This window comes from Zootoca vivipara, chromosome 1 (assembly GCF_965207765.1).
Source record: "Zootoca vivipara chromosome 1, rZooViv2.hap1.1, whole genome shotgun sequence".
Lineage (NCBI taxonomy): Eukaryota > Metazoa > Chordata > Lepidosauria > Squamata > Lacertidae > Zootoca > Zootoca vivipara.
This window is the reverse complement of record NC_142582.1, coordinates 6,125,220-6,149,262: the sequence shown is the minus strand read 5'-3', so window position 1 is coordinate 6,149,262 and position 24,043 is coordinate 6,125,220. Positions and strand designations below refer to the sequence as shown.

General features: G+C 44.1%; 1 protein-coding gene across 1 annotated transcript in view; it reads left to right on the top strand.

Moving 5' to 3' along the window:
• The window catches only part of CPS1 (carbamoyl-phosphate synthase 1), a 137,496-nt gene extending 116,242 nt beyond the window's left edge, over window positions 1-21,254 (top strand). Inside the window, exons 32-38 of the mRNA XM_035138778.3 lie at window positions 167-337; window positions 2,109-2,183; window positions 8,709-8,807; window positions 15,815-15,874; window positions 16,712-16,824; window positions 17,861-17,990; window positions 20,821-21,254. Coding sequence (XP_034994669.2) covers window positions 167-337; window positions 2,109-2,183; window positions 8,709-8,807; window positions 15,815-15,874; window positions 16,712-16,824; window positions 17,861-17,990; window positions 20,821-20,919 — 747 coding nt within the window. The 3' untranslated portion in view covers window positions 20,920-21,254. The remainder of the gene's footprint in view (window positions 1-166; window positions 338-2,108; window positions 2,184-8,708; window positions 8,808-15,814; window positions 15,875-16,711; window positions 16,825-17,860; window positions 17,991-20,820) is intronic.
• The last annotated feature ends 2,789 nt before the right edge of the window (window positions 21,255-24,043 follow it).

Below are 24,043 nucleotides of genomic sequence, written 5' to 3'. Positions count from 1 at the left end.
CATTTCTATTCACCCTCTTATTCAGATGGTGGGAAACTGAGGTCTAACTTCTAGAAAAGTTTTGAGTCTATAGGCTTGCCAGTGTCTAACACTACAAGGAAGGCATCTGTCTTTCCTCACAATGAGGGTGTGGGGTTTAAAGGTGCTTTCCCTGCCTCATCCTCAGGTGATAGAGTGCAACCTGCGAGCTTCGCGCTCTTTCCCGTTTGTGTCCAAATCTCTTGGTCTTGATTTCATTGATGTGGCCACTAAAGTGATGACTGGGGAGCAAGTCCATGAATCCAGCCTTCCTGCACTGGACAAACCCATGATTCCTTCGGACTACGTGGGCATTAAGGTAAGCCTGAAACAGTTAAGGCTTCGTGTGATAGGTTCAGCTCTGATTGCCCATTCATTTGATGGAGAAGGGGGGAAAAGGGGTTATATTGGTAAGAGAAATGGGTTGAATATCCCCACTTTATGATGAGAATGCAATGGGCAAAAAAAGGGGGGAGTAAAGGTTGGAATTAAAAGTTAGAAACATCAAAAGTGGGATGACTCTTGCATAATGGCAGCATTTTATCATATGCAGGGGCAGCTGGCGTGCTTAACCAAAAGGAGGCAGCTGACTCTGCTGTATCTAGGAGGGGTTGGCCCTGGTTTTCATAGTTTGGGACCCTTTCTCTCTGGTTATTCCCACTCCAAAAGAAGCTTTGTTGTATGTCTGTGTTTTGCTTTAGTTATTTGTATGGAAGTCACAGCCACAGGATTTGTCTATCTAGGAGGCAACAAAATGCTTTTACGTGCCTATGGCAAGTATGATTATTAAAATGTCAGAAATAATTAGAAGTCTCTCAACAGGCACTTTTGGACTGACAGAACCTTTTACATATTAAGCACCTTATTATTAATTAGTTTTACCTTCTCCTGAAGTGCCCCAGACCCCCCACACCCTGATACTGTCTTCCTTTGAACTTTTGCTCTCCCATTAAAAAAGTTAGCCCAAAACGTCTGGCCACAAGCTAAACTTGTCAAAAGCCAAAGAGTGGGAGGCTTCCTTGCATCTCTATCACAGCCACAAGACAGGAGGACCCATCACAACCACTTCTCGGGGTTGGATTGTCTGTCCCCGTCCGTCTCTGTTTTCTACCCTGTCACTAAAGAAGGATTGGCGAATGAGGCTGCAAGAAAAATTGTGGGTATTTGTATAAATGTCTTGGTGAACAGAGGAGGGTCCCTGGCTGTCCTTGAAGATGACTCATAATCTTCAGTTGGTCCAAAATGCAGCAGCCAGGTTACTGGCTGCTGTTCACATCAGAGTCCATATAACTCCTATTTTAAAACAGCCTCACTGGCTGCAACTAGAGCAATTTTACCCTTAGGCTTAAATATTTACAGTGGTACCTCTACTTACGAATTTAATGCGTTCCGAACGCACATTCGTAAGTAGAAAAAAAATTGTAAGTCGAATCCCATAGGAATGCATTGGGAGAAAAAAATTGTAAGTCGAAGCAACCCTATCTAAAAATTCGTAAGTAGAAAAAATCCTATCTAAACCGCATCCAAGATGGCGGACGGAGCTCTGTTCGTAAGTAGAAACATTTGTAAGTAGAGTTATTCGTAAGTAGAGGTACCACTGTATTACCGTACATAACTTACACTAGAAATATTTTCAGATACCATATCTCAGTCTAGGGTTATAGAAGTACATGACATTTAATTTCCCCCCACATTGAACAACTCACATGGTACTGAAATGTTTTAAGCATGTACGCATCATATGAATGGTCTCCAAGAAAAGGTTTCCAAAATTTACAACCTACCAGTATAAATACAAACCAAGCAGATATGAACCGTAGTCTGCCCAGAGTCCATGCATTTCTTCCCCATGTTTTTGCTGGAATGGCAGAGTGGTCAAACACCTGGCTGGCCACATTGGCACACCAATGGACTGCGCTTGGGTTGTTGGGTCATGGCATGTGCAAGACTTAGAAAAATCATTACTATTTCTGCTGTAAACTTAATTCATGAGCACTTAGTTTCGTACCTCTCATCGCAACAAGTTGGGCGATGGCTGGTGTCACAATTTTAGTGGAGCAACAATTTATTCTCTCTTTCTCTTTTTCTAGGCTCCAATGTTCTCCTGGCCCCGTCTGAGAGATGTTGACCCTATTCTCCGATGTGAAATGGCATCCACTGGGGAGGTACTAATTTTTAGATGTTATCTCATAACGTCAATACAGTTCTCCTTCAAATATGACTTCAGATTGCAGTCCCTCCTTCTAGCTCCTCAGCTGTTGTTCATTTAACAACAACTAGCCAGGATCTCTATTGAGTCAGCGATTTCACAATCTGAGTCTTACTGGAGAGTAGGTCATTTTTAAAAGACACCACACTAATGATATCTTTATTGTACAGGCAACTCTCAACTTATGTGGGGGTTACATTCCGGGGAGACCACATAAAGCCAAAATTGCATATACTGTAGTCAAAACACATTGGGTGCAATGGCAGGTGGGGTTGCCAAAGTCCCCCCCCCAAAAAAAATACCTGCCTCCTTTTTAATTTTTGCTATTTTTTTTTGTTTAAAAGGTTTGCTAGGCGTGTGAAGCTGAATGCATAAAAGTTTAATGCACATAAGTTGTGAGTTACCTGTACTTAAATTGCTAAGTGTCTTCAGGGTAGGGTAGGGGGGGGGCAAGAAATTTAGACCTTGGAAGCCCTCCCCCCCACTCAGTGCAAAGACATCTAACCTTTCTTATAAAGGAAACCAAACTGATTATCTGGAGAAAGTAACTTTTTTTGACCACTGGATGTCCCTCTTCATTTGTGTCTGAGTCCTATCTATTTGTGATGGTCATTGCAAAGGCATGAACTCCCTGTTTGTTTTTCCTCACAGAGAGCTGTCGGGTTCTGGTAAATATTTCAGAGTGACAGAGAGTACATTTTATGAAATACCTAGCTAGCTCCTGACAGACAAGTATATGCAACCTTCAAAATCCTCATTAATGCAGCGTCACAGAAACAACACTAGACATCAAAACAGGAATATTTGGTCTTTTTTGGAACTGGGAAGTTACGTCAGGGTAACACATACCTGGGGTGATATTTTTATGGTTGCTTGGTTACCATCATGATGTGTAATGCAGAAAAAGAACTGCAGGTAGGACTCTTCGAATCCTGAATGACTGCAGATATAATACTGTTTATGGATCGTTTCCATAACTTCCCTCTAATTAGCATATCCCAGGAGAGGAAGGAATCCACTGCATGTTCCTTTATTATGAGTTCATTTGTTAGGTGCCTTAAGGCTTTTATTCTGTAGCATTAAGTATGCACTGCTTGAGCCATGCATGGCCAGCCTCCTCCTCGCGCAACACTAGTAACCTTTCTGTACACCAGAACTGCAAAGGGTGCAATGCTGGCCAGCACTAGCAGCTGCTTCCCTCCTGGCTTCCTAGGACGACCAGTTTATCAGGTCACCCGGAAGTGGAGATTATAAATTTGACCCATCTAGGGATGCTGCGGTAATCTCAACAGGTTCAGAGTCTGAGCTGGGAATTGCAGTTTCATTTTCCATTGGGGAAAAAGCTGTAAGTGGCTAGATGTGTGGATCCTTTTGCAAGGTAGTTCAGAGGGGAAAACATGGCTGCTCTTGTCCAAGGTAGTTGGGGGAGGGGGAAGAATCATCATTATGTACCCAATATGCCTTGCATTGAAAGCAATGGAGTGGCTAGACAGCATCAACATTTGGTTGTTCATCCGATTTACACCTTTGGTTCCTATAAAATCAGGGAATTGTGGCGTTGGAAGGGACCCCCAAGGGTCTTCTGGTCCAACTCCCTCCAATGCCAGAATCTGAACTAGATCAAGGAATCACAAATTCTACTTGAGGCTGTGGTGTGGAAAAATTGGAAACTGCGCATGGGCATCTTCAGAGGGGAACAAGATTGTAGACTTGTGGGTGAAAGGTAGATGTCTTGTATGTGCTTGTATGCATGTGAGCACACAGACCCATAGGCTCAAGAGAGAGAGAGCTTCCATTTTACCCATTCTCATATTACCCACACAGTTAAGCCTACCCATGGGTATGAGTAGGAGATTAGACATGGGACCTCAAGGTCCCTTCTATTTATAATCATTCTAGATAGGGCAATTAAATGTACACGCAAATTATAGCCAGTAGGCAATAATGAGGTGTTAAAAATATATTCTATAACTCAGGAGTAAATCCCAATGAATGCAACGGATTTACTCCCAATAATTACAAAATAAATATGATGAATAGGATAATAAGTGTTCAATTTTGACATATAGTATCTATATGTTATATGATATATTTCATGCAGAGTATTGCAAATATATTGCTGGAATATTGTCACTTCTGCTCCTTTTGGAGATTTAAAAAAAAATATTACTCTGTTCTTCCAATTGTAGTCAAATCCTTAACTGCAGCAAATTGAAATAGTCTGATTGTCCTTCTAACTTTCTGAAAGGAGTTGACATCTTGAGAAACAAAAAAAGAACAGTAATTTGGCCAAGGGGTGAGACTTAGTTTTCTGCATGTTAGATGGAGAGAGGGAGAATATTTTAGTCATAAATGAGAGATTATTAACTTTTATGAGTTAGAAAGATCCATATTCACAATTGCCATTAAACAGACGAGTAGAGAAGGTCTTTCTTATCAGTGAATAGAGGGTAATAACTCTACTGGTAAAACAGCCACTTATTCTCCAAATGCATTTTAAATATACACAGAACTTACTGTCCATGTGACTATGCTGTCACTATATAGCAAGGTATGTGGAATAAATTTTGATTTAAATTTGAATTTCCAACTGCTTATATGATTGCCAAAAACAGAACCATAATACTTTTGAGATGATGTTTCCCTTTCCCACATGCACAATTTAGCTACTGTATTGCTATCTAGAATGATGAGTAGAAGATAAGAGTAGAAGAGAAGGCAATTGTTAGGGTTAATTATATTCAGGCTCCTAGTATGGTTACATCCATGTTGATCTGCCTCTTTGGAGTTTTGCATACTCTGCTGGCTGACAGTGAGTGACAGATTAATGGTTTACTAACGGGCCATTAAGCTCGTTTTTTATCACTCCGAATTGAAGTCCTGTCCAAGGTGGAATTATTTTGCCTTGGTGGAGCCTGGGAGAGAAAGCGAATGTGCATGTGAGAGGGAAAGCGGCAAGCATGTTTGCAAACATCATTCCTTAGGAGAAGCCTTTGCCCCATTGTTTCTTTCTTTCTTTGAAATCCTGAACTTAGTATTTCCTGTGTTGCTTCTGCTCCACCCCCGTACTACTGCTTCAGCATCTGTATTTGTAATTATTATTATTATTCATTTCATTTCTGTTCTGCTAATATCTTTCAAAGAAATAAACTCAAAGCGGTTTACAACCTACATTAAAAAAATCAAATGAAACAATCTAGAAGAAAGTCAGATGTAAAGTATACATGCAAAGCAAAATAATTAACAGGAAACTAAAGTATTATCTTAAAGATTTCAAAACAAAAGAGTACAAAGGAGGTCAACCACAGAATGCATACTTAACAAAGCAACATTACACACATACACACTGTCAGGGAGCTAGTCTTCCAGGGCCAAAACACCTCACTACAAAGACACTGTGAGGCCCCACATGTCTCTCCTGTAAAGACTTGAGTCTCTTACTGCTGGGAAGTCCTGAGCCAGGCACCCCCAAACTGCGGCCCTCCAGATGTTTTGGCCTACAACTCCCATGATCCCTAGCTAACAGGACCAGTGGTTGGGGAAGATGGGAATTGTAGTCCAAAACATCTGGAGGGCCGAAGTTTCGGGATGCCTGTCCTGAGCAGTCCTCAAGGAAGAGAAGCATAGAGTCGTTTTGATAGAAGTGTTGCCAAACGGAGAAGAAATGCCAGACAAGTTGGAGAAATGATTACTCATTATTACACCTAGGAGGTCTCTGAGACATTAAAATCTGGTCTTAAAGGGACCCACTTTACCTTTAGTTGCTCCCTGGTAAGCAGGTTTTGAAGGGAAAAGCCATACCCTTCGACTTTTGTTTTGTCCAGCAACTATCCATTCTACATTCACTGCCCTCTGGGACCTGTATGGTCCTAGTTCTTAGCACCAGCCCTGCGCTACCTTAATCTGGTAGACTAAGCTTTATCCCAGGCATCCCCAAACTTCGGCCCTCCAGATGTTTTGGACTACAGTTCCCATCATCCCTGACCACTGGTCCTGTTAGCTAGGGATCATGGGGAGACTTCCGGTCTGGCGCCATTAGCGATCGGCACGGATTTCTCGGTCTCCGAGAAACCTGGCCCCGCCGAGGAGGGGTGAGCCGCTTGGGCGAAGCGGCCGCCCGGAAAACCCCCCGATTTGGCTTTCGGGGGTCGTGGAGATCCAGCTGTGCCCCTTAAGTCCCGGCTGATGCCCGGTAAGCTCGAAGTTTGAGCCCCGAGAGCAGTCAGTCCGGGACGGAGCCTTGGATCCATTCGCTACCTCGGCGGAGTGAAGCCCTAAGCCACCGCTTCAGAGCACCAGATACCTTCAAATTAAGAAGAATCAGGCCGTGAGTAATCAAGATCTTTTGAAAATTTGGAAAGAATTTGGACTTGGGAGGGGAATTCCAAAAATTAATGGAGGTCGCCCCCCCCCCCTTATCGAGGAAACAAGATGCAATTGCCGAGCCTGCAGCCATAACACCGGAAAGTGGCTTTGAACTTTGCTAAAAAGGAAAAATTGAATCCCTCCCCGGGGTAGCAGAGCCTAGGGGGGGGATTATTACGCTGATTTCTGCAAAATTGGGAATGGACCTTCAACGAACCCACCGGTAGCCCGGCGACGGGAACCTGGAGGAACTGACCAACTCAGCTTTGATTCCGTCTCGGACACAAACAGCCTATTCGCCATTTTGTAACCCGAGAAGACAAAGGACTTCGATAGACAAAACAATCTGACAAGATGTGGGAGAGCAAGTTACAATGTCTCTGGGAAAAAATTCAAGAAGTTTCGATGGGAGTAAAGGAGTACCGAAGAGTTACTAAGTTACTGACTGAATCCCTGCACCAACTTGCTCCAACTGACAGCTTAGAGACACAGCAGGAAATTATAGAGGACAAAAATTCGAAATTATTAGAAGAAGAGGACCAAGACGAACTCTGTATTGTGAACGAAGTGCAACCGGTGGGAGAGGTTGCACGGGACCTATGTTATAACAAAAGAGCTACACTGGATTTAGACTCCCAGGGGCAGCTTCTCTCAGTGAGAGAGGGAGAACGTGCCCCTGGTAACAACAACCAAGCTGTGATGAAGAAAAAAGAGGTGGCCTGGATTCGAACCTCCTTAGTGAGAGAAAGGAGGCGAGATCCAGGCGAAGGACTTGTTAAATGGGGGGACAAGAAAAAGAAGAATTTAAATGGGGGTTGGCAGAGGAGGTGCTGGGTGGAGGAATCTGTGCTGGAGTGGGTGAGAGATGGTGTGGGTTGAGAGGTAATGTAAATGAGGGACTGATAAAACGGTTTGGAATTGGATTGTACACAGGAGTTGATCTGGGACTTCCAGGGACTGGTCGCCGGGAGATGGAGGGGGGATTTTAGAATAGAGATTAAGTGAGATGTTAGAATGTAAATTGTTTAAGTTAGAATAATTTTAGTGAATAAACAAGAGGTTAAAGGGAATATTTAGAGTAATAAGAAATTTGTTAAGTGGTAGAAATATTTTTTATATATGGTATTATTATAAGAATTAAATGGAGAAGTTTGTAAGTGAAATAATGAAAAATGGAAAATTGCCAAACAAAGGATGGATTAGACTCGGAAGGGGAGGAGCGAGGAAGTCAAAGTTATGACAGAGTTAATAACATTAGATTGATTTTTTCTTTTTCTTTTTTATTCTGTATTGTCTATTTTTTCTGTTTGTGCTTTTTTGTTTTTTGTTTCCTTTTTTGTTTCCTTTTTCCTTTTTTGTTTCCTTTTTCTTTGCTAGATGGTTGTTTATGATGTAAGATGATGATGTGAATGGAAATTGTAAGTTGAAAATGTCAATAAATATAATTTTTTTTAAAAAGCTAGGGATCATGGGAATTGTAGGCCAAAACATCTGAAGGGCCGCAGTTTGGGGATGCCTGCTTTGTCCCACGTTTTATCAACCTCTAGGAAATGGCCTGCAAAACTATATAGTATCCAGATGTTCCTTGCTGTGTCCCAGTCAAATTTGTGTACTTAAATAGTCTGAATGGTTTCACAAATCCTCAGGAAATGCCTAGAACCTCATGCTAAGCAACTGTGCATTTCCACTGCAAGCTGTACCATTCATTGATGGGCCCAGGGTAGCGTTTATAACCCTTGCTGTTATTTAAGCATTAAGTATTATGAACATTTTGCAGAACACCTGCATACTGTGTGAACCAGAAGCTGTGTTTGGCATCCACATAATTCATAGCAGGATCCATTTATGTTGCTCCATGGTGTGCTATTTGAGAGTAAAGCATTGCTTATTCCTTCATTATTGCTTAATTAAAATATAAGATTTGTCTGTGCTGATCTGCCATTTCCCTGCTGGCTCCTGACAAAGAGAGGAAGAACTGCAGAAAGAGGGGAGGCTAGGATTCCTTGGTGAAGAACATTTCTCCCCTTTTCTTCAAATGGGTATTCATTTTGTCTGTAATCCAGCAGTAATCCCCTATTCACTTTCCTTCCTCTCCTCTAACCTTTCCGCTGTCTAGGTGGCCTGCTTTGGGGAGAATATCCATTCTGCCTTCCTTAAAGCAATGCTGTCTACTGGGTTTAAGCTGCCACAGAAGGGAATTCTGCTTGCAATCCAGGTGAGTTTGAAAAGGCATGGGAGCTCTCCAAGGTCATTTCTAGACTGTTGCTATTTTATGGTGGAGATCAGTTACATGCTGGAAAATTCAGGTTGCACGATTCAAATGGAAGTGGAAGCCCTGTGAAGGGACTTGTGCTTGCTCTCCCCACCTCTCCTGCCCCTGCCCCTTAAAATTGACAGGGGTTGAGGCGGGAGAACCCCCAAAGAGGAGAGGAGAGGGGATTGGGCTGATTGGCAAGCCCCAATGAGCTTGTCCTGGTGGATCTATCGGCCTAGCGCTACGTTGAGTTCCCCCCTTTGATACAGTTAAGTTATAAATCAGGCCTTCATTTCAGGATAATAAAAGGATCCCAACCAAAAATAAAGAAATAAATAAATTTCTTCCCCGCCACCCCCTCCTCCTGCAATGTTGCTTAACTGCCTCGGGGTAATTACAAGCAGGAGACACAGAAGTATGATACGTTCATAAATCTCCACAAGGCCTGTGTATCTGTTCCCCAAATGATCAGTCACTACATCTGAGATTAGAAAATGCTTGGGGTCTCATAAAAACAATTGATGGCCTTTTGCAATTCCCCCGCTGTGCTTGTAATAAGCTTACACCCTGCATAAAGTCAATAAGAAAATAATTAAAAACAATACCGACTTTCCAGCCTGTGAATGATTATTGCAGACGCTGAAACAGGGTGTGGGAATTGGACCCACAAGTTTTAACCTCAGAAATCCTGGTGCAACTGGATTTCTCTGCCACCCTTCCCCTCTCAGTCGGGGCTCGGCAAAGCGCGCGCTGCTGCCCTTGCTGGGTCCCGCTGGGTCGGGACTTGGCGCGGCGCGAGCTGCGGGTCACACAGGGTCCTGCTGGGTCGGGGCTCGGCGCGGGGCGTGCTGCAGCTTCTGCCGGCTCCCGCTCCATCTGAGCTCCACGCGGCGCACGTTGCGCATCCGCTTCCGGCAAGGACAGGCATCTTCCTTTTCTTGTTCCTTACAGAAGCGCCACCCTGACCTGCTCCCACCAGTACCCCAGCATGTCTTATTTTGGGGGGATGCCTTATATTTTATTGCCTTGAGAAAATCGTGCCATGGCTTATTTTATAGGCACATCTTAAAATGTGAGAAACACGGTATTATTATTATGCAGGACTTAGTGCAAAAATTACCATGTGGGGTGGGGGGAGGCAATAATGTCATGGGAGTGGGGGGGATGCCTTGAAGAGAATAGACATTACTCAGCTACTATTACACATTTAAAATGAATTCTACTGCTAGGCTTGATACAAACTGGTGTGTTCTTGGGGCAAAAATAGTTCTGGCTTTGTGTCTCTGTTCAACACTTTAGAGTGGGGTAGATATTCATATCCCTACAAACTGTGTGCTCCAATGAGCAGATGATGCTATCCCAATAAGATAGTGGTATATAAATCATTGTGAAGGTGCAGTACTTGACCTGTAAGTAGATGCTCAGTCAAACTGCATGCCCTTTTGGAAAATCCCTGGCTAATGATTAATGAGCACTGCATATGTTTTCTGTGCTGCAAGTGTAGGTCTTGAAGAGTCACCAGGTCATGGGAAGTGGAAATGAAGTGTCAACTTCATTTATTAACTCGCTGATTTTCTTTTTCATGCATCTTTCCCTCTTGGTTTAATTGCTCAGTGACAGGGGTGCTTGTGGGCCTGGAAACCTCAAGAAAAGGGAGGAAACCCAATTTGAATAAAGATGCAAACTGTTTCTTCTTAAAGCAAAATAATCGAGGCATAATTTAGAAGGGAAATGTGATGTTCAGTAGAATTTACAAGAAACAGGGCACCTTATCAGCTGGCAGAAGACCAAACACCCTGTCAGCTACGGTACAACACCCATTGTGCCAATAAAGGCTGAATGAATGAATGGAAAGCTACAACACCACTAACGCATGGAACAATATAAGCAGAATGAAAGGTTCTGTTTACTGAAGCTCTATGTCCCTTTGAGAAGACTTTTAGACACTGCCTGCTCTCAAGGGCTGTGAACGGACTAAACAGATCTGTGGCATTTTTCTTCCTCTGGGGGTATTTTAAATTGGCTTATTGGGCATGGGGAGGGTGTGCAAATGCCAGGATGAGAGGTACCAATGGGCTACCACCGTGAATTGCCTGCTGTATTAGGCGGGCGGGCAGGCATGGAATAGGGAGTCTTGTTGACTTATCAGAAGCTACCTTGATGGAGGTGGGTAGAGGAAGCTGCCTCAGGGTGTCTCCCTCATCTGGCATGGCCTACTCCTGTTACTGCGGCCACATCGGTGGCAGGAATAGTATGGAACAGCTTGTTCAGCCCAGTTATTGTGCCTCTGGTAAATGCATGATGTTTCCTTGGTCTCTTCTCAGTCACCTTCTTGAACACATCCCAAACAGCAGCAGTTCAGCTGTTGTAAGTCTTGTGATTTATTTATTACCTTCACCCCTAGGTGCCAGTGTTGGAAAACTTAGCCCAGGCCATGTGAACCCTCCGAGAGCCCCCTCCTCCAGAGCAGCCTGGGTGGGAAATTCTCCCAAGGTTGTGGCTTTTGCAAATGCTGACTCGGGCAAACCCACCAGACCTCCCCACTTTCCAATATGCTTGCAAATTCAGTTCCATTCAATACAAATAGTGCCCTTGAAATTTTTGAACTGGTCAGGGGCATCACTATGCCTCATAAAATGACAATAATGGTGCTGATTTGCACCAGAAAGTTCCGATGATTCCATTTAGATGGTTTTGAGGGTGGGGTGGGGGGAAGTGACTGACGGTGCTAATGAAGTGATTTTTGGCTGGAACCTTGCATTTTCTATTAAACAACATTAGATGAATGGCTCTTTTGATTCCCTTTCCTGATTGGGCTATTTAAGTAATGCTTGTGGGAAGATGTGCATCTGTCTTACAGCTGTGGTGCAGAAATGCTGAGCATCATAAAATGCTGACAGCATTCAAGGAGTGCTTTATTTTTAGGTCCAGATAACAGAGACCAATTTCTTGGTAATCTCGTGCCCGAGGCTGTGCGTATTCTGAGTGTCTGTGAATTGCAGTGGTCCTTAACCTTGGGCCTCCAGATGTTTTGAGACTACAATTCCCATCATCCCTGACCACTGGTCCTACTAGCTAGGGATCATGGGAGTTGTAGGCCAAAAACATCTGGAGGCCCAAGGTTGAGGACCACCTCACTAGGGCACTTGCTGCTGTGTCTCTTCCCTGAGTGGTGGGATGTTCACTGCAGCCTTTGGACTTCTGCGTTCCTCTGGAGGGAAGAGCAGCGCAGACTAAGCACCTGGTCCTTAAATACACTTATCACGTTAATATTGACGATGACTATGCAATCCTACCTGTGAACTGCTCACACATGGAACTGAGCAACTGCTTCTGTCCCCTCCAGCATGCATGCTCTGAGCACATGACGGGCACCATCCTGCTATGTGCTTCCCAGGAACTGTCCTTCCATTGTGATGGGTTTTTATAATAGCTGGCCAGTGTGCACTTGTACAGGTTATTCAGTAGCTGCTAGCATGGTGCACAAGTAGTATTACTACAAAAAGACTTCCCGAAAACCTAGCCTGCTCCAGCTTTGAGCAACTTCTCAACCAAAACCCAGCAAACATTTGCATGCAATGTCTCTCCTCTGGTAGGAGAGTGCAACTTGCTGGGGACATGCTGTGAATTGTAGGTGTGCTATAGTGTGTGTGTACATGTGTACTGTCCAGAATTCTATAATGAAAGGTGGGATATTTCTAGATTAAAAACAATGGCTGGTGAAGACGCCTTGGTTATAAATCCTTTCCCAGCATCATTTTCTTTATCTAAAAGCAGCTGTTGGAGCCCCAATTTGGGTCTGAGTTGGATGGGGATTGGATCAGTATTTCTCCCCGTGCCACAGCCTCTTTCCTTTAAAAAAAAAAGTTTAGGGCCCTTTAGATGTCCCTTTATTCTTTTTTATTTTTTATTGGTGGGAAATGCAAATGTAAGCAAGAATATCAACATTCATGCAAGCACTGAAGTGAAAGAGAGGCTGAAATGTGCTCATGTCAATACAGTGGTGCCTCGCAAGACGAATTTATTTTGTTCTGCGAGTCAATTCGTTTTGCGAAAAATTCGTCTTGCAAATCACGGATTCCCATAGGAATGCATTGAAATTTCTTTTTTTGCCCATAGGAACGCATTAATTAAATTTCAGTGCATTCCTATGGGAAACCGCGATTCGCAAGATGAATTTTTCGCAAAACGAATTCGTCTTGCGAGTCACCATCAGATCGCAAGACGCATTCATCTTGCGAAAAATTTGTCTTGCAGGGCATTCGTCTTGCGAGGTATCATTGTATGAAAGCGCAACCATATATTATGGGACTTGGCAGATACACATTGTGCTCTAGACTCTTTCTGGGGTGCCTCTTTCCAAATCACCTCTGCGGAGCCATATTGTTTTCTTCTCCATAGCTAGCAGCCCTGCAGGGGAATTTGTATTGGGGACTGAAGTGCAGAAGGAATGGGTCAGCCCCCTCTCCCTCCTTCTGTGCCACGGCCCTGATCCAATCTGGGGCTCCAACAGCTGCTTTTAAAAGAAGAAAATTAAATTGGGAGACCCCAAACATTTGTTGCTTGTGTACCATATAGTTCAGCCCTTAAGACTTGCCAAAATATGATTTGAAAACAGATTCATTCAGTGTGCATGTAGGCAGTTACTGGCTAATCTGTGTAGATTTATTCTGAGTGTAGAATCAGGGCTTTCTTGCGTCAGAACTAGGTATTTAGAGTACCGTGCAGGCCTGCCTGATCCCACATTCATCTTAGCTCAAAAATTGCTTTGTATTCTGAATCTAATAAAATTCTTAACCAATGCATCGGGGGAGATATTCTCTGCTACTTTTAGCTTGAATTGAACTGGCATTGGTCCATAAAATAAAAATTAAAAAATAAAAATCACCTGAGGACATGCGTCTGTTTTTAAAGGCTAATTATGTAACAGTGTGAAAAACATTTTGAAAGAAATGAGAAAATCCATTTCAAAACTGAACCCTGATAGCTTGCTGTAAATAAGCAAGCTTGTACTTGGTGGTTTTTTTAGTAGCGAATGGTTTCTTGCTCAGGTACTTTCAATCAGCTTTTACATCTAGGGCAGCTCAGATGAAGGTTGACAGCTGTAATTTCTTTTCGAGGAGAGCCTGTTTTATGTGTCACAAGTGTTCAGTACATGTTTGATAGAAGTTTATAATACTGTTGTGAAAGCCAACACCCCTGACCACAAGGCATAGCGATTCCATAGCAGGGAAGCTGCCAAGCCTGTCATGTTGGATATTTGTTATTTCCCATTTAATGTAGAGGGCAGAAATGGTTTTTTTCCATGAAGTTCTTTCCAGTGCCTGTGGACCTTGAAGCTATGGCTTGGCTCACTTTCCACCACAAACTCCTTGCTCTACTCTTCAGGGTTGTTCAGTCAGTGTGACTTCTCTCAGAATCAGATAATCCATAGCGCTAGCTTGAAAAAACAAATGGCTTTGTGAAATCCTGACTCCTTATTGGTCAAAAGCCATTGTAGATTAACACATGGAAAGTACTTTCCCCTTGAAGGACAACATCTGTGAACTCCCCTGAGACCTCTGGGTATAGGGAGGTATATAAATTCAATAAACATTAATAAATAATAATTAATAATAATGATAACATCTGCTGCCTTTCAACTGGCCAATGCCAAATTTTCCACAGTATAGCAAATATATATTTTTATTGGAATGCTATTTCTAAGCTGCAAGCCGAATTCATTGAATCATAACTAGGTTGTAAACTTATATCTTTCCTGTCTTCATTTTATTTTGAATGGAAGACTGTTGTGGAAAGCGGTCAATTCTATGCATGCATTTCATCCAATTACCAGCTCTGCCTGCATCTTTGCCATCCTTCTCCACCACTCTGTGCCTGCCTATCGCTGCTGGCTTCACGGCAAGAGTGGAAACAACAGCGCTTCATGTGGGTAGCCAGAGAATGGCTGTTGCGTTCAGAGCTGGTACCTCCAGGAAGTTTGTACCGCACTTCTGGGGAAGAGAACAAGCTATATTTCTCATCTTCTGTTGTCACTGGGCTTCATGCATTGGGGCTGAAACTTTCTAAAGTCCATGAAGAAGAAATCCCTCAGAAAATATTGTTTTCTATAGATAGCTGTTTCAAAAAGCTTTTCTACAATATAGCTTCCAATTCTGGACCGGGTTCATTCTTCAGCCTCCTTTAGTTATCAACTTTCATTTAAAAGAAAAAGCAAGTTTCCAATTCTCATGATCATAGAATCTTAGAGTTGGAATGTACCCAAGGGTCATATGGTCCAACCCCCTGCAATGAAGGTGGAGAGAATCCTGCCCAGGTATGATGTCTGGGAGCTGGAAGAGGGTTTTTACTTAAGATGATTCCCTGTTCTCATGCCCCTGCCCCTCACACAAGTAGCCCTCTCTCCTTCCTCCATTTCCCCAAATACATGGTAAAAATCAGGATACAAAATTCTAAATTGCACGCGCGCACACAAATGTGACTAAGCAAAGATTGTTAATACAGTATGCCTGTTTAGGCAAACGTGCCCAAATCGTGTAAGTAGCCCTGCTTACAAATTTTGTTTTTCTGGTTGCTGAATTTGACACTTCGTAGTCCAGTAATCCTACTCCCCAGCTATAAAACCCTCAAAGGCAGTGTGCTGTGTTAATACTATGGGGAATCCAGCTTATTGGCGAGATATGGACTTCAGTTTCGTGGCAAACAGTGCCTTTGAAGCTTGTTAATCTACAATAACTTGCCAACTGCAAGAAAGCTCATGTCTTTTATAGCTTTCTGTGACATTCACTTTTAAGAAGAGGGAGATGTCCAAGACTAACACGGAGCTTTACTACATGCCCCACTATAATAGCAGAGCTTTACTGCATCTTGTGAAATATCCACTCTGCAAACACTTTCACACCTGTGGGGAAGGGATGTTGCTGCGCAAAACATGGCTTTGAGACCCACTTTCTTCACTGTTCTTTCAGCCTTCCTTCCGTCCCAAATTCCTCCATGAAGCAGAGCAGCTCCATAGTCAAGGTTTTAAGGTATTGTCTCTCTCTCTGTGTGTGTGTATGAAAAGCTGAGACCTCCTGTGTTCAGGTAAACCTAAGAAGTGACCATGTATGGACAGGCATGTTGTGTGTGTTGGATATTTTTTCCTGGCAAGACATGCGTGCCAACCAGACCCTAATTTTTGTAAGAGTAAAAGGGAAGGGTCACATGGCTGAAAGCAACAGCAGCCATACATCCTGTAATTCTCTGCCTCATAATAAATCTCATAAAATAAAATGTCTCATTACATTTTTAAATTTTTCAGCCCCTGCTGCACTTCTCTGGCTGCCATTCACAGGGGGTAGGAAGCTGGAAATGCGATGATGTTCTGTCAGAAACATATATGTTAGTTTACCAGATGCTACCAAGATAAATGTTCACAGGACAGCAGACACATGCCCTTGGTAACACCCTAGTTTCATCAATATTTTGAGACCCATTATTTCTCTTGAAAATGAGTCCAGTGGGTGATGCACACATGAGGAGACCAAGTTTAGAATGCTCCAAAATCTCCTGCTTGCTGCTGGCTCTTTAAGCCATAACAGAGGTCACTAGGCATAAGTTATCAAGTTTCCGCACAGTGGTCAGTGTCCCATATACTGTACCAGACAGAATTAGGTATGTGACATCACCTTACAAGAATCTTCTTTTTTAATATGGGCATTTAAAGAGAAAAACTGCAGTTCACATATACCTAAGTTTATTAGCCCTCCGTGATGTTACTGAAAGCATTTTATTTATTTTAGTCAGCCGCATACAGAACTGTTAAGATGAAGATCTGTTTTTTTTAATTAATTATATAGCACAAATGTATTTTTATTGCTTTGCAGCTTTATGCTACAGAAGCAACTTCTCAGTGGCTCAGTGCCAACGGCATTCCCGTGTCTCCAGTTGCGTGGCCATCACAGGGAAACACGGACCCCACACTCCTTCCAGTCCAACAGTAAGACTTTAAGCAAATTTGCAGTAAGGGGAGGGGAAATCTGAGAAAATAATCTTGGGATTCTGAACATGTTATTTTTGGGCCTGTTCTCCCACTTTCAGCTGGGAAATTGACCTTACCTCTGTTGTCTGACAGTAGTCCAGCTGGCTCACTGGCCTACCCACCCCACGGTTCAACTGGTGTGAATTGTATAAACATGGAAAAGCAAGTTATTGTGACTTCACAACTCTTCTTCCTCACAGCTTGTGGTGTCCCAGTTCGTGAAAGACAAGTGTTGGTTTTGTGTAATGTGAAGTTATTAGTGCAAGTGAGCAAGCTGGAATATAGCCTGGCTGTAATTCATTTGTTACATCAGGAAAATCTATTTTATCCACTGCACATAGATGACAGAGGAGCACTGTTTCCAAATGAATGTATTATAGTCAGCCATTGTGGGGGGTCCTGTGTAGTTTAAAGCCAAAAATAATAATAAGATGGAGCCAGAGGGATCAGGACCTGCAGGAACCCTGAATGCCTCCAGCTCCTGTTGGCTTTGCAGGCATTTTAACTTTATCCTGATTCCTATCTGGCATCCTGATCATACGGATTAGTTTAGCTTAAGCTTGCTGAGCTGGTAGTGGCTGCGGAAGCGCAATCCTGTGTGGAGCTGAATATGGTCCAGAAGACTCCATGCATCTTTCGTACATTCCACCCACTGCTGTGCTTGGGTCTCATACTGTTTGCTTTTAAGTTTGAATATCTTCACCAGAATTGTAGGCAAGTAGCTTCAAGGTGCTTTAATGCCTTTGGACCAAGCTTCATAGCTGCCAAGTTCTCCCTTTTTTAAAGGGAAATTCCCTTATACTGAATAGGCTTCCTCGCGAGAAAAGGGAAAACTTGGCAGCTATGCCAAGTTTTAGAGATGTAAAACACCTACAGATTACAAAGTTTTGTGCTGGTGGAATATTGGAGGGTGTGTGTGGAAATATGTTATTTTGCTTTGCTGGACTTCATAATCTTTTATTTTTACACAAATATCTTGTGCCTTTCATTTCAGGCTCCTGAAAGATGGGAGCATAGACTTGGTAATTAACCTTCCCAATAACAACACCAAGTTTGTCCATGACAATTACGTGATCCGCAGGACAGCTGTCGACTGTGGGCGCTCTCTCCTAACTAATTTGCAGGTATATTGCTCGCCATTTCCCACAATAGGGTTTCTGTCCCATCCCCCGCCCCCCCCTCCCGGCATGACTGAGGTTAAGGCCCATTTTAAAGCCCTAATTAATGTTTGAAAGCCAACTATTTTAAGCTTCATCCAGCTCACTGATTTAAGGCATTTCCTGTCATCTGTGTTGTACTTCATAGGCAGCACCTCTTTCTTGTGTCTCTGTTGCAGTTCTAAGGCCAATTCTTTAATGAAAGCAGGGTTTCTGGTTTTCAGCAAATCCATATACATAAAAGCTAGTGCAGTCCAGAGGTTAGTACTGTAGCTGAGAACTAATCTCTGTGGTAATCTCACTAGCTACCGTGTTTCCCCTTTTTTAATACGTAGTCAAAAAGTCAGGCATGGCAGGGTTTTTAATCGTTTGAGAAATGTAAGTCATACCCCGAAAATAAGCCATACTTCCGCGACGTGCGGAGCAAGACCACTGAGCGCCCCAGCCAACTAGCGGGACCCAGCACGGCGGCCGCAACAGGAGGAGGAAGCCTGCCAGGTTGGGTCGGTGTCTGGAAGCGGCGGCAGCTGCTGCAGCGCCAATAAAGCGTGCAGCAGTGCCGCACGGAGCACGGAGGGCACAAGCCAGCAGGACCCAGCTCCTGCAATGCCGGCCGTGGCAGGAGGAGGAAGCCTGCCAGGTCGGGTTGGCGCTCGGAAGCGGCAGCGGCTGCAGCGCTGACAAAGCGCAAAGCAGCACCGCTCTCTCTCTCTCTGTGGGTGTCAGTCTCTTTCTCTCTGTGCGTGCGCGTCTCTCTCTCTCCCCCTGTGTGCGCGTCCGTCTCTCTCTGTTTGTGATCGCGTCTCCCCCCCCCCCGACAGAGAAAAGGTGCTGCGCAGGTTCCTCTTCGGCTCGTCATTCAGCTACCCCGGCCTCCTCGCCGAGAGCTGACGCCACTCCTCTCCCCCTCCTCCCCTTTCCCCCCTCCCTTCCCTTCCTTCCGTCGGTCCGTCAGTTGGGGTTACGCGCGCCAGAGGCGCAGGCCCTAGCCTCGTCCCCCTCGCGCTTCCCTCACTAGCGTCTTGGAGCGGGACGGGTCCCGGCCTCCCTCTCATTCCCCGGCCAGCGTGAGAGAGCCCGGGGAGCAGCCTCTATACCTCCGCGCGCACATACCTCCGAGCGCCAAGCCGAAGCAGGAGGAGAAGCACCTAAAGCTGCTGAGGGAGATGGGCAGCTTTGTGTATACCTCCTGCTCTGGCATCCTACGAGGTTTAAATCCACCTCACAGAGTGAAGCCCCCCCCCCCATGCACGTCTGTCTCCTAGGCAGGTGGACATCCAGCCTCTGCTTAGAAGCCTCCAAGGAAGGAGAGCCCTTGACTCAGGATGGGGAGGAGGGGAAACGGAGAGAATAGAAGAGGCAGAAAATGCACGCGGAAGAGAGCGCCAAGCGTCCTGAGCCAGTGGGACCCAGTTGTACCGGCACTTTAAAATAAAAAAAAGACACCCCCTGAAAATAAGCCACCATGTGTTTTTTTGAGGGAAAAAAGTTGTAAGACGGTGTCTTAAAAAGGGGGAAACACGGTAGCTTTAGGCAAAAGCCTCTGTTCCTGAAACTCAGCCTGCTATCTGCAGTGCGGAGAAAATGATGTGGGGCTGTTGTAAAGATTTAAAACAAGACAACCGTTATGTGAGGAGGTGGCAGAAGTAGCAGCAACAGCATGAGCAGAGAGCAGGAAGTTTCCTCCTTTGCCTGACTTCCTTCTCTCTTGCTCTGATGTTCTCCTGAACTCTTTGGGGAACTATATTTGCCATGCTGGGGTTTTAATTTTAATCTGAGCCGGAGAAGGATTTCAGGGCTTGTAAAGCTCCCTTCTCGCCCCCTCCTCCCTGCCTTTTGTTCCCCCGCAGTCTCTCATACTGCAGAAACTGCCCCTAAGAGCATGTGAATTTGGATGAGGATCTTTTTAGATTTATTTTTATTTTGCAAATTGCTTCAGAAATGTAGAGGACCAAATTTAAGATTAGTAAATAAGATGCTGAGAGCACCGAAACTGACCTATCCCTTTCATACCCATTACTAGCCCTGCTTCATTGAGCCAAGAAGCAGTGGATGGAGGTATTTTGGGAGCTCCTCCATCATGCGATCCTGCCCCTCATGAGTGGTTGGTTTTCATAACACATGAACTAAAATATGATTAAATATGACAGGAGTGGGGAATTGACAAATACAGTAGTTTTGGGAGGTGAGAATGCAAGATATAAATGCCCAATATATATAAATATATGTGGTTTGTATTGGTATAGTTCATTTTGCTGTCCTCTGTACTCTCCCTTCTTTGTTCAGAAGCAGGACTTTGTCTTCTTGTTGTATGGACTTGATTTAACCCGAGCTGAGCCCTTAACATGTGTTGCTTGCAAATCACTACAGCAAAATAAGCCCCACCCCACTCCACCCATTCAGCTTTGGTGATTGGACTGTAAATCTATATAAGAAGTGTGTTTTTGAATCTGCAATAGAAAAAGCTATTAAGTTGATGTGTTTAAAATGGATAAATCTGCATAAAACAACCTGCAGATGAGGCCTAGATGTAGCCTAATTCTCAGCAGGCTGCTTTGTTAAATTACTGTATTTTTCCGTGTATAAGACACCTCCTATTTTGGGGGACTCCAAATTAAGAAAACACCCCTCTTATACACTACCCATGTATAAGATGAGCCCCAATTTTAAACCTTTTTTAGGGGGGGGGGAACCTAGTCTTATACATGGAACCTAGTCTTATACATGGAAAAATACTGTAATCCTTTCAAAATGGTTTGTTAACATGTTAGTAGCGCCTTGGTTTTTCTGGTTCCAGGTGGCAAAGCTCTTCACCGAAGCTATCAAATACTCTGGAAAACTCGACTCTAAAAGCCTCTTCCACTACAGACAGTTCAATGCCAACACGGCAGCGTAGATAGAAGAACATCCCACTGGTTTTTCTTCCTGATACTGAAATGAGGAATGGTATTCCCGACTGATGTCTGCCCAGTTCTGTAGATAATGACCTCAATGAATGCCTGTGTGTCATAGATTTGTCTTCTACTTTGGAGACACCTTTTGTGCCTGTATATTCTAAATGCTGAATATTTGAAATGATTGTGCCCTTGAACTGTGTCCCTCTGAAGGCTTCCTTAGAAGTATTTCATTGAATAGGGTGGGACTTACTTCTAAGTAAATTTGCATAGTATCTGGGTGGTAAACTGAAATCCCAAAGAATTCTGAAATTGATTAAAATGTTGAAGTATAAAATCAGTGTCTGGTGTTAATTTTTGGTATGGTGAGTGACGGTGGAGGACATATTTGAAGTAGAGGTGAAAAAAATAGACCTCCTGTTTGAGGTGAGAGCTATGGTGAGTTGGTTCCTTCCAGTCGGGGGCCAGTCGGGGGCATTCAGGCAGCTCTAGAGATGCTGCTGCCGCTTGCTGCCTCACCCTGGGGTGCTTCCCTCTGAGAGAGGGGACTCTCAGCCACACAGAGGTTACCTGTAGTGCCAGATCTCACCTGAGCATAACAGGGAACTCTAACCAAGGATGTTGCAAACTCAAATCCCTGCATCAACATTACATGCCCGTCTCAAATCATACAATACCCTGTTGCACATCATTTTTATTTTTGAGGCTGCTATCTTATTATATATTCATATAATCAAGCCTTAATTGCAAATTAATCTCACAGAGAAACCTAACCTTAAAATCTCTTGCACTGCAAGTGGCTGTGAAATCAAGGAGGCGACTTGACTCTGCAAAAGCTGGGGAACTAGTATCAGCCCATAGATGTGCACCACTAAATGCAGGCATTGCTGTTTAGTCCGGTGAGCATACTGATGCATTTCAGGTAAGCTGTGGCTGTCCAAACTAAAGAGGGCATTTGAGTATGGCCTAGGCCCAGCTAAGCTTTGCCAGGTTTATTCCCCCAAGATCCATTAAAAAAAAAACTTTCTGAGATGGTCTGCTATGACTTTCAGGTCCTGGCATAAAGGAGCAAGAACCTGGAGAACATGCTGCCCTTCGGCTTTGGCCTGTTTTGCATCTCTCAATCAGGGAAGAAAGGAAGCATCAACTGCCAGAGTTCCTTCAGGCGAGTCAGATCCCTGCAAGATCTATGCTGTCAGCCGCCCAGAGCGGCTGGGGAGATGCAGGCAAACTAACAGTGGGGCATAACTCACATTACAGTCCTTCTTATGATTCTGGGAGGACACGAGGCACAGGCACAAGTGTCAAAAGCTATCGTTCTGGACCAAATCCAGAAGTACTGGTTAGCTGGTGTGTAAACATACTGAACTAGATGGGCCAATGGCCTGGTGCACAAGGGCTCTTCACGTGGTCTTCAGTCCGTGGCTTGTATATGCTCAATAACCTCATCTAGAACACAAGGACCACTGGGCACCTGTGCAATGTGATAACATCAGACGGCATCAGTTTAGAAAGAAGGGCGGATCTTTTTCTTCAACTGTACTCCGTCAGAGTTCTGGTACAGGTACGTCATGGTACTGAGCTTGGGATGGAAAGGGGGGCAGGCCTGCCTCTGTGGGGAGGGGGTGCCACAACCTAGGGACTGTCCTCTGCTGGGCCACCCTGCCGAGCTTCTGAGGACAGTGGAACTGCCAAGACTGAGGGCTCCCTCTGCTGATCTCAACCCCTGAGAGTGTCTGTAGGGAAGGAGGCCGTCTGTCAGATATTTGGGACCTGAGTCATTTCAGACTGTGAACACTAGTGTGAGCACCTTGAATTTGACTCACAAACAAATTAGCAATGGCAACCACTGCACCCATTTCAACACAGGGGTGTTAAGAGTTGTAAATAGACCCCTAGCCAGCAATCATTTCCTTTTTTTCTGAAATGATTCTGTATTCATTTAAAAAGAGGGGAACATGTGCCTGAGAGTCTGGCACTTTAATTTTATATTTTTGTATTAGCACATATTTTGAATTTCCCCCATGAATGTTCTACTTTTGACAAACAGTTTGCTTTTACTGGAAGGGATTCTCATTTCCCCTTTAATCATACAGTCCTTTGTATTCAAATGATTTAATGCTGACTTTTTATGCCCTTTCCAAATAAGTGTGTGTGTGTGTGTGTGTGTGTGTGTGTGTTTGTGTACATTTGCAAACACACATCTGGAGGGTGGGGTGCCAAACTGGGTCTTTGACCCAGGTGACAGAAAGCCTTGTTTTGGCCCTGCTTTGTTATATCAGAATGCCTGTATTCAAGTAGGTGCCAAACTCTCAGGCACGTTTTCCTCTTTTTAAATAACTGCAGAATCATTAAAATAGGTTATATTTTTATAACGTTTTAAACAGCTTTTTCATAGCATTTTTTTCTATAACTGTAGAGACTATAGAGCCAAGACGGAGGAAGGTCTACGACCCAGTTGTGGAAGTAAGTAGAATTACTTATTTGTAGTTCCACTCTCTGTCTACACAGTAAGTACACATAGATCAGTAGAAGTGTTTGGCACTAATCCTATCCTGTTCGTATAGCAGAGCAAGAAGTTAGGGTTATTCTGTTAATCTCAAAATGAGAATTTATGGGTGACAATCATAAACCAACACCTGCAGGTGAAAAAGCAGACAAGAATGACCACGCCACACATCAAACGTGGGGCGACCTTTGCGTGGTCACGCGCAGCCCCCGATCCCATAGGGTGACTCAAGGTTGGCACCACCTTCCCGGGTAGGATGCCAGGGGTCTCCGTCTACCCCAGCTTAGCGTCCAATCCTGTCTGGGGAGGTGTTGCCAGGGGATGGCCAAGTAAGGGGAGGGACTTCCCAGCTCACACAATAGAATTTGAATCTTACCTCCAAGCACCAGTTGAGTCCAGAGCTTCTCCCACCCTCCACACCCTCATTCAAGTTTCTTTTGCAGGTTAACCTTTTCTCCACAGGTACACAGGTACACAGGCGCTGCTACGTCAGGGCCGCTGCTGAAGGGCCAGAAAGGAATTTTCCTGCATTGACAGGTTTTGCCTTTCCCGTAGCAATATGTCACAACTTTGGCAGTGTCAGGCCTTGGGTGGAATTCTTTGGCGATTTTCCTAGA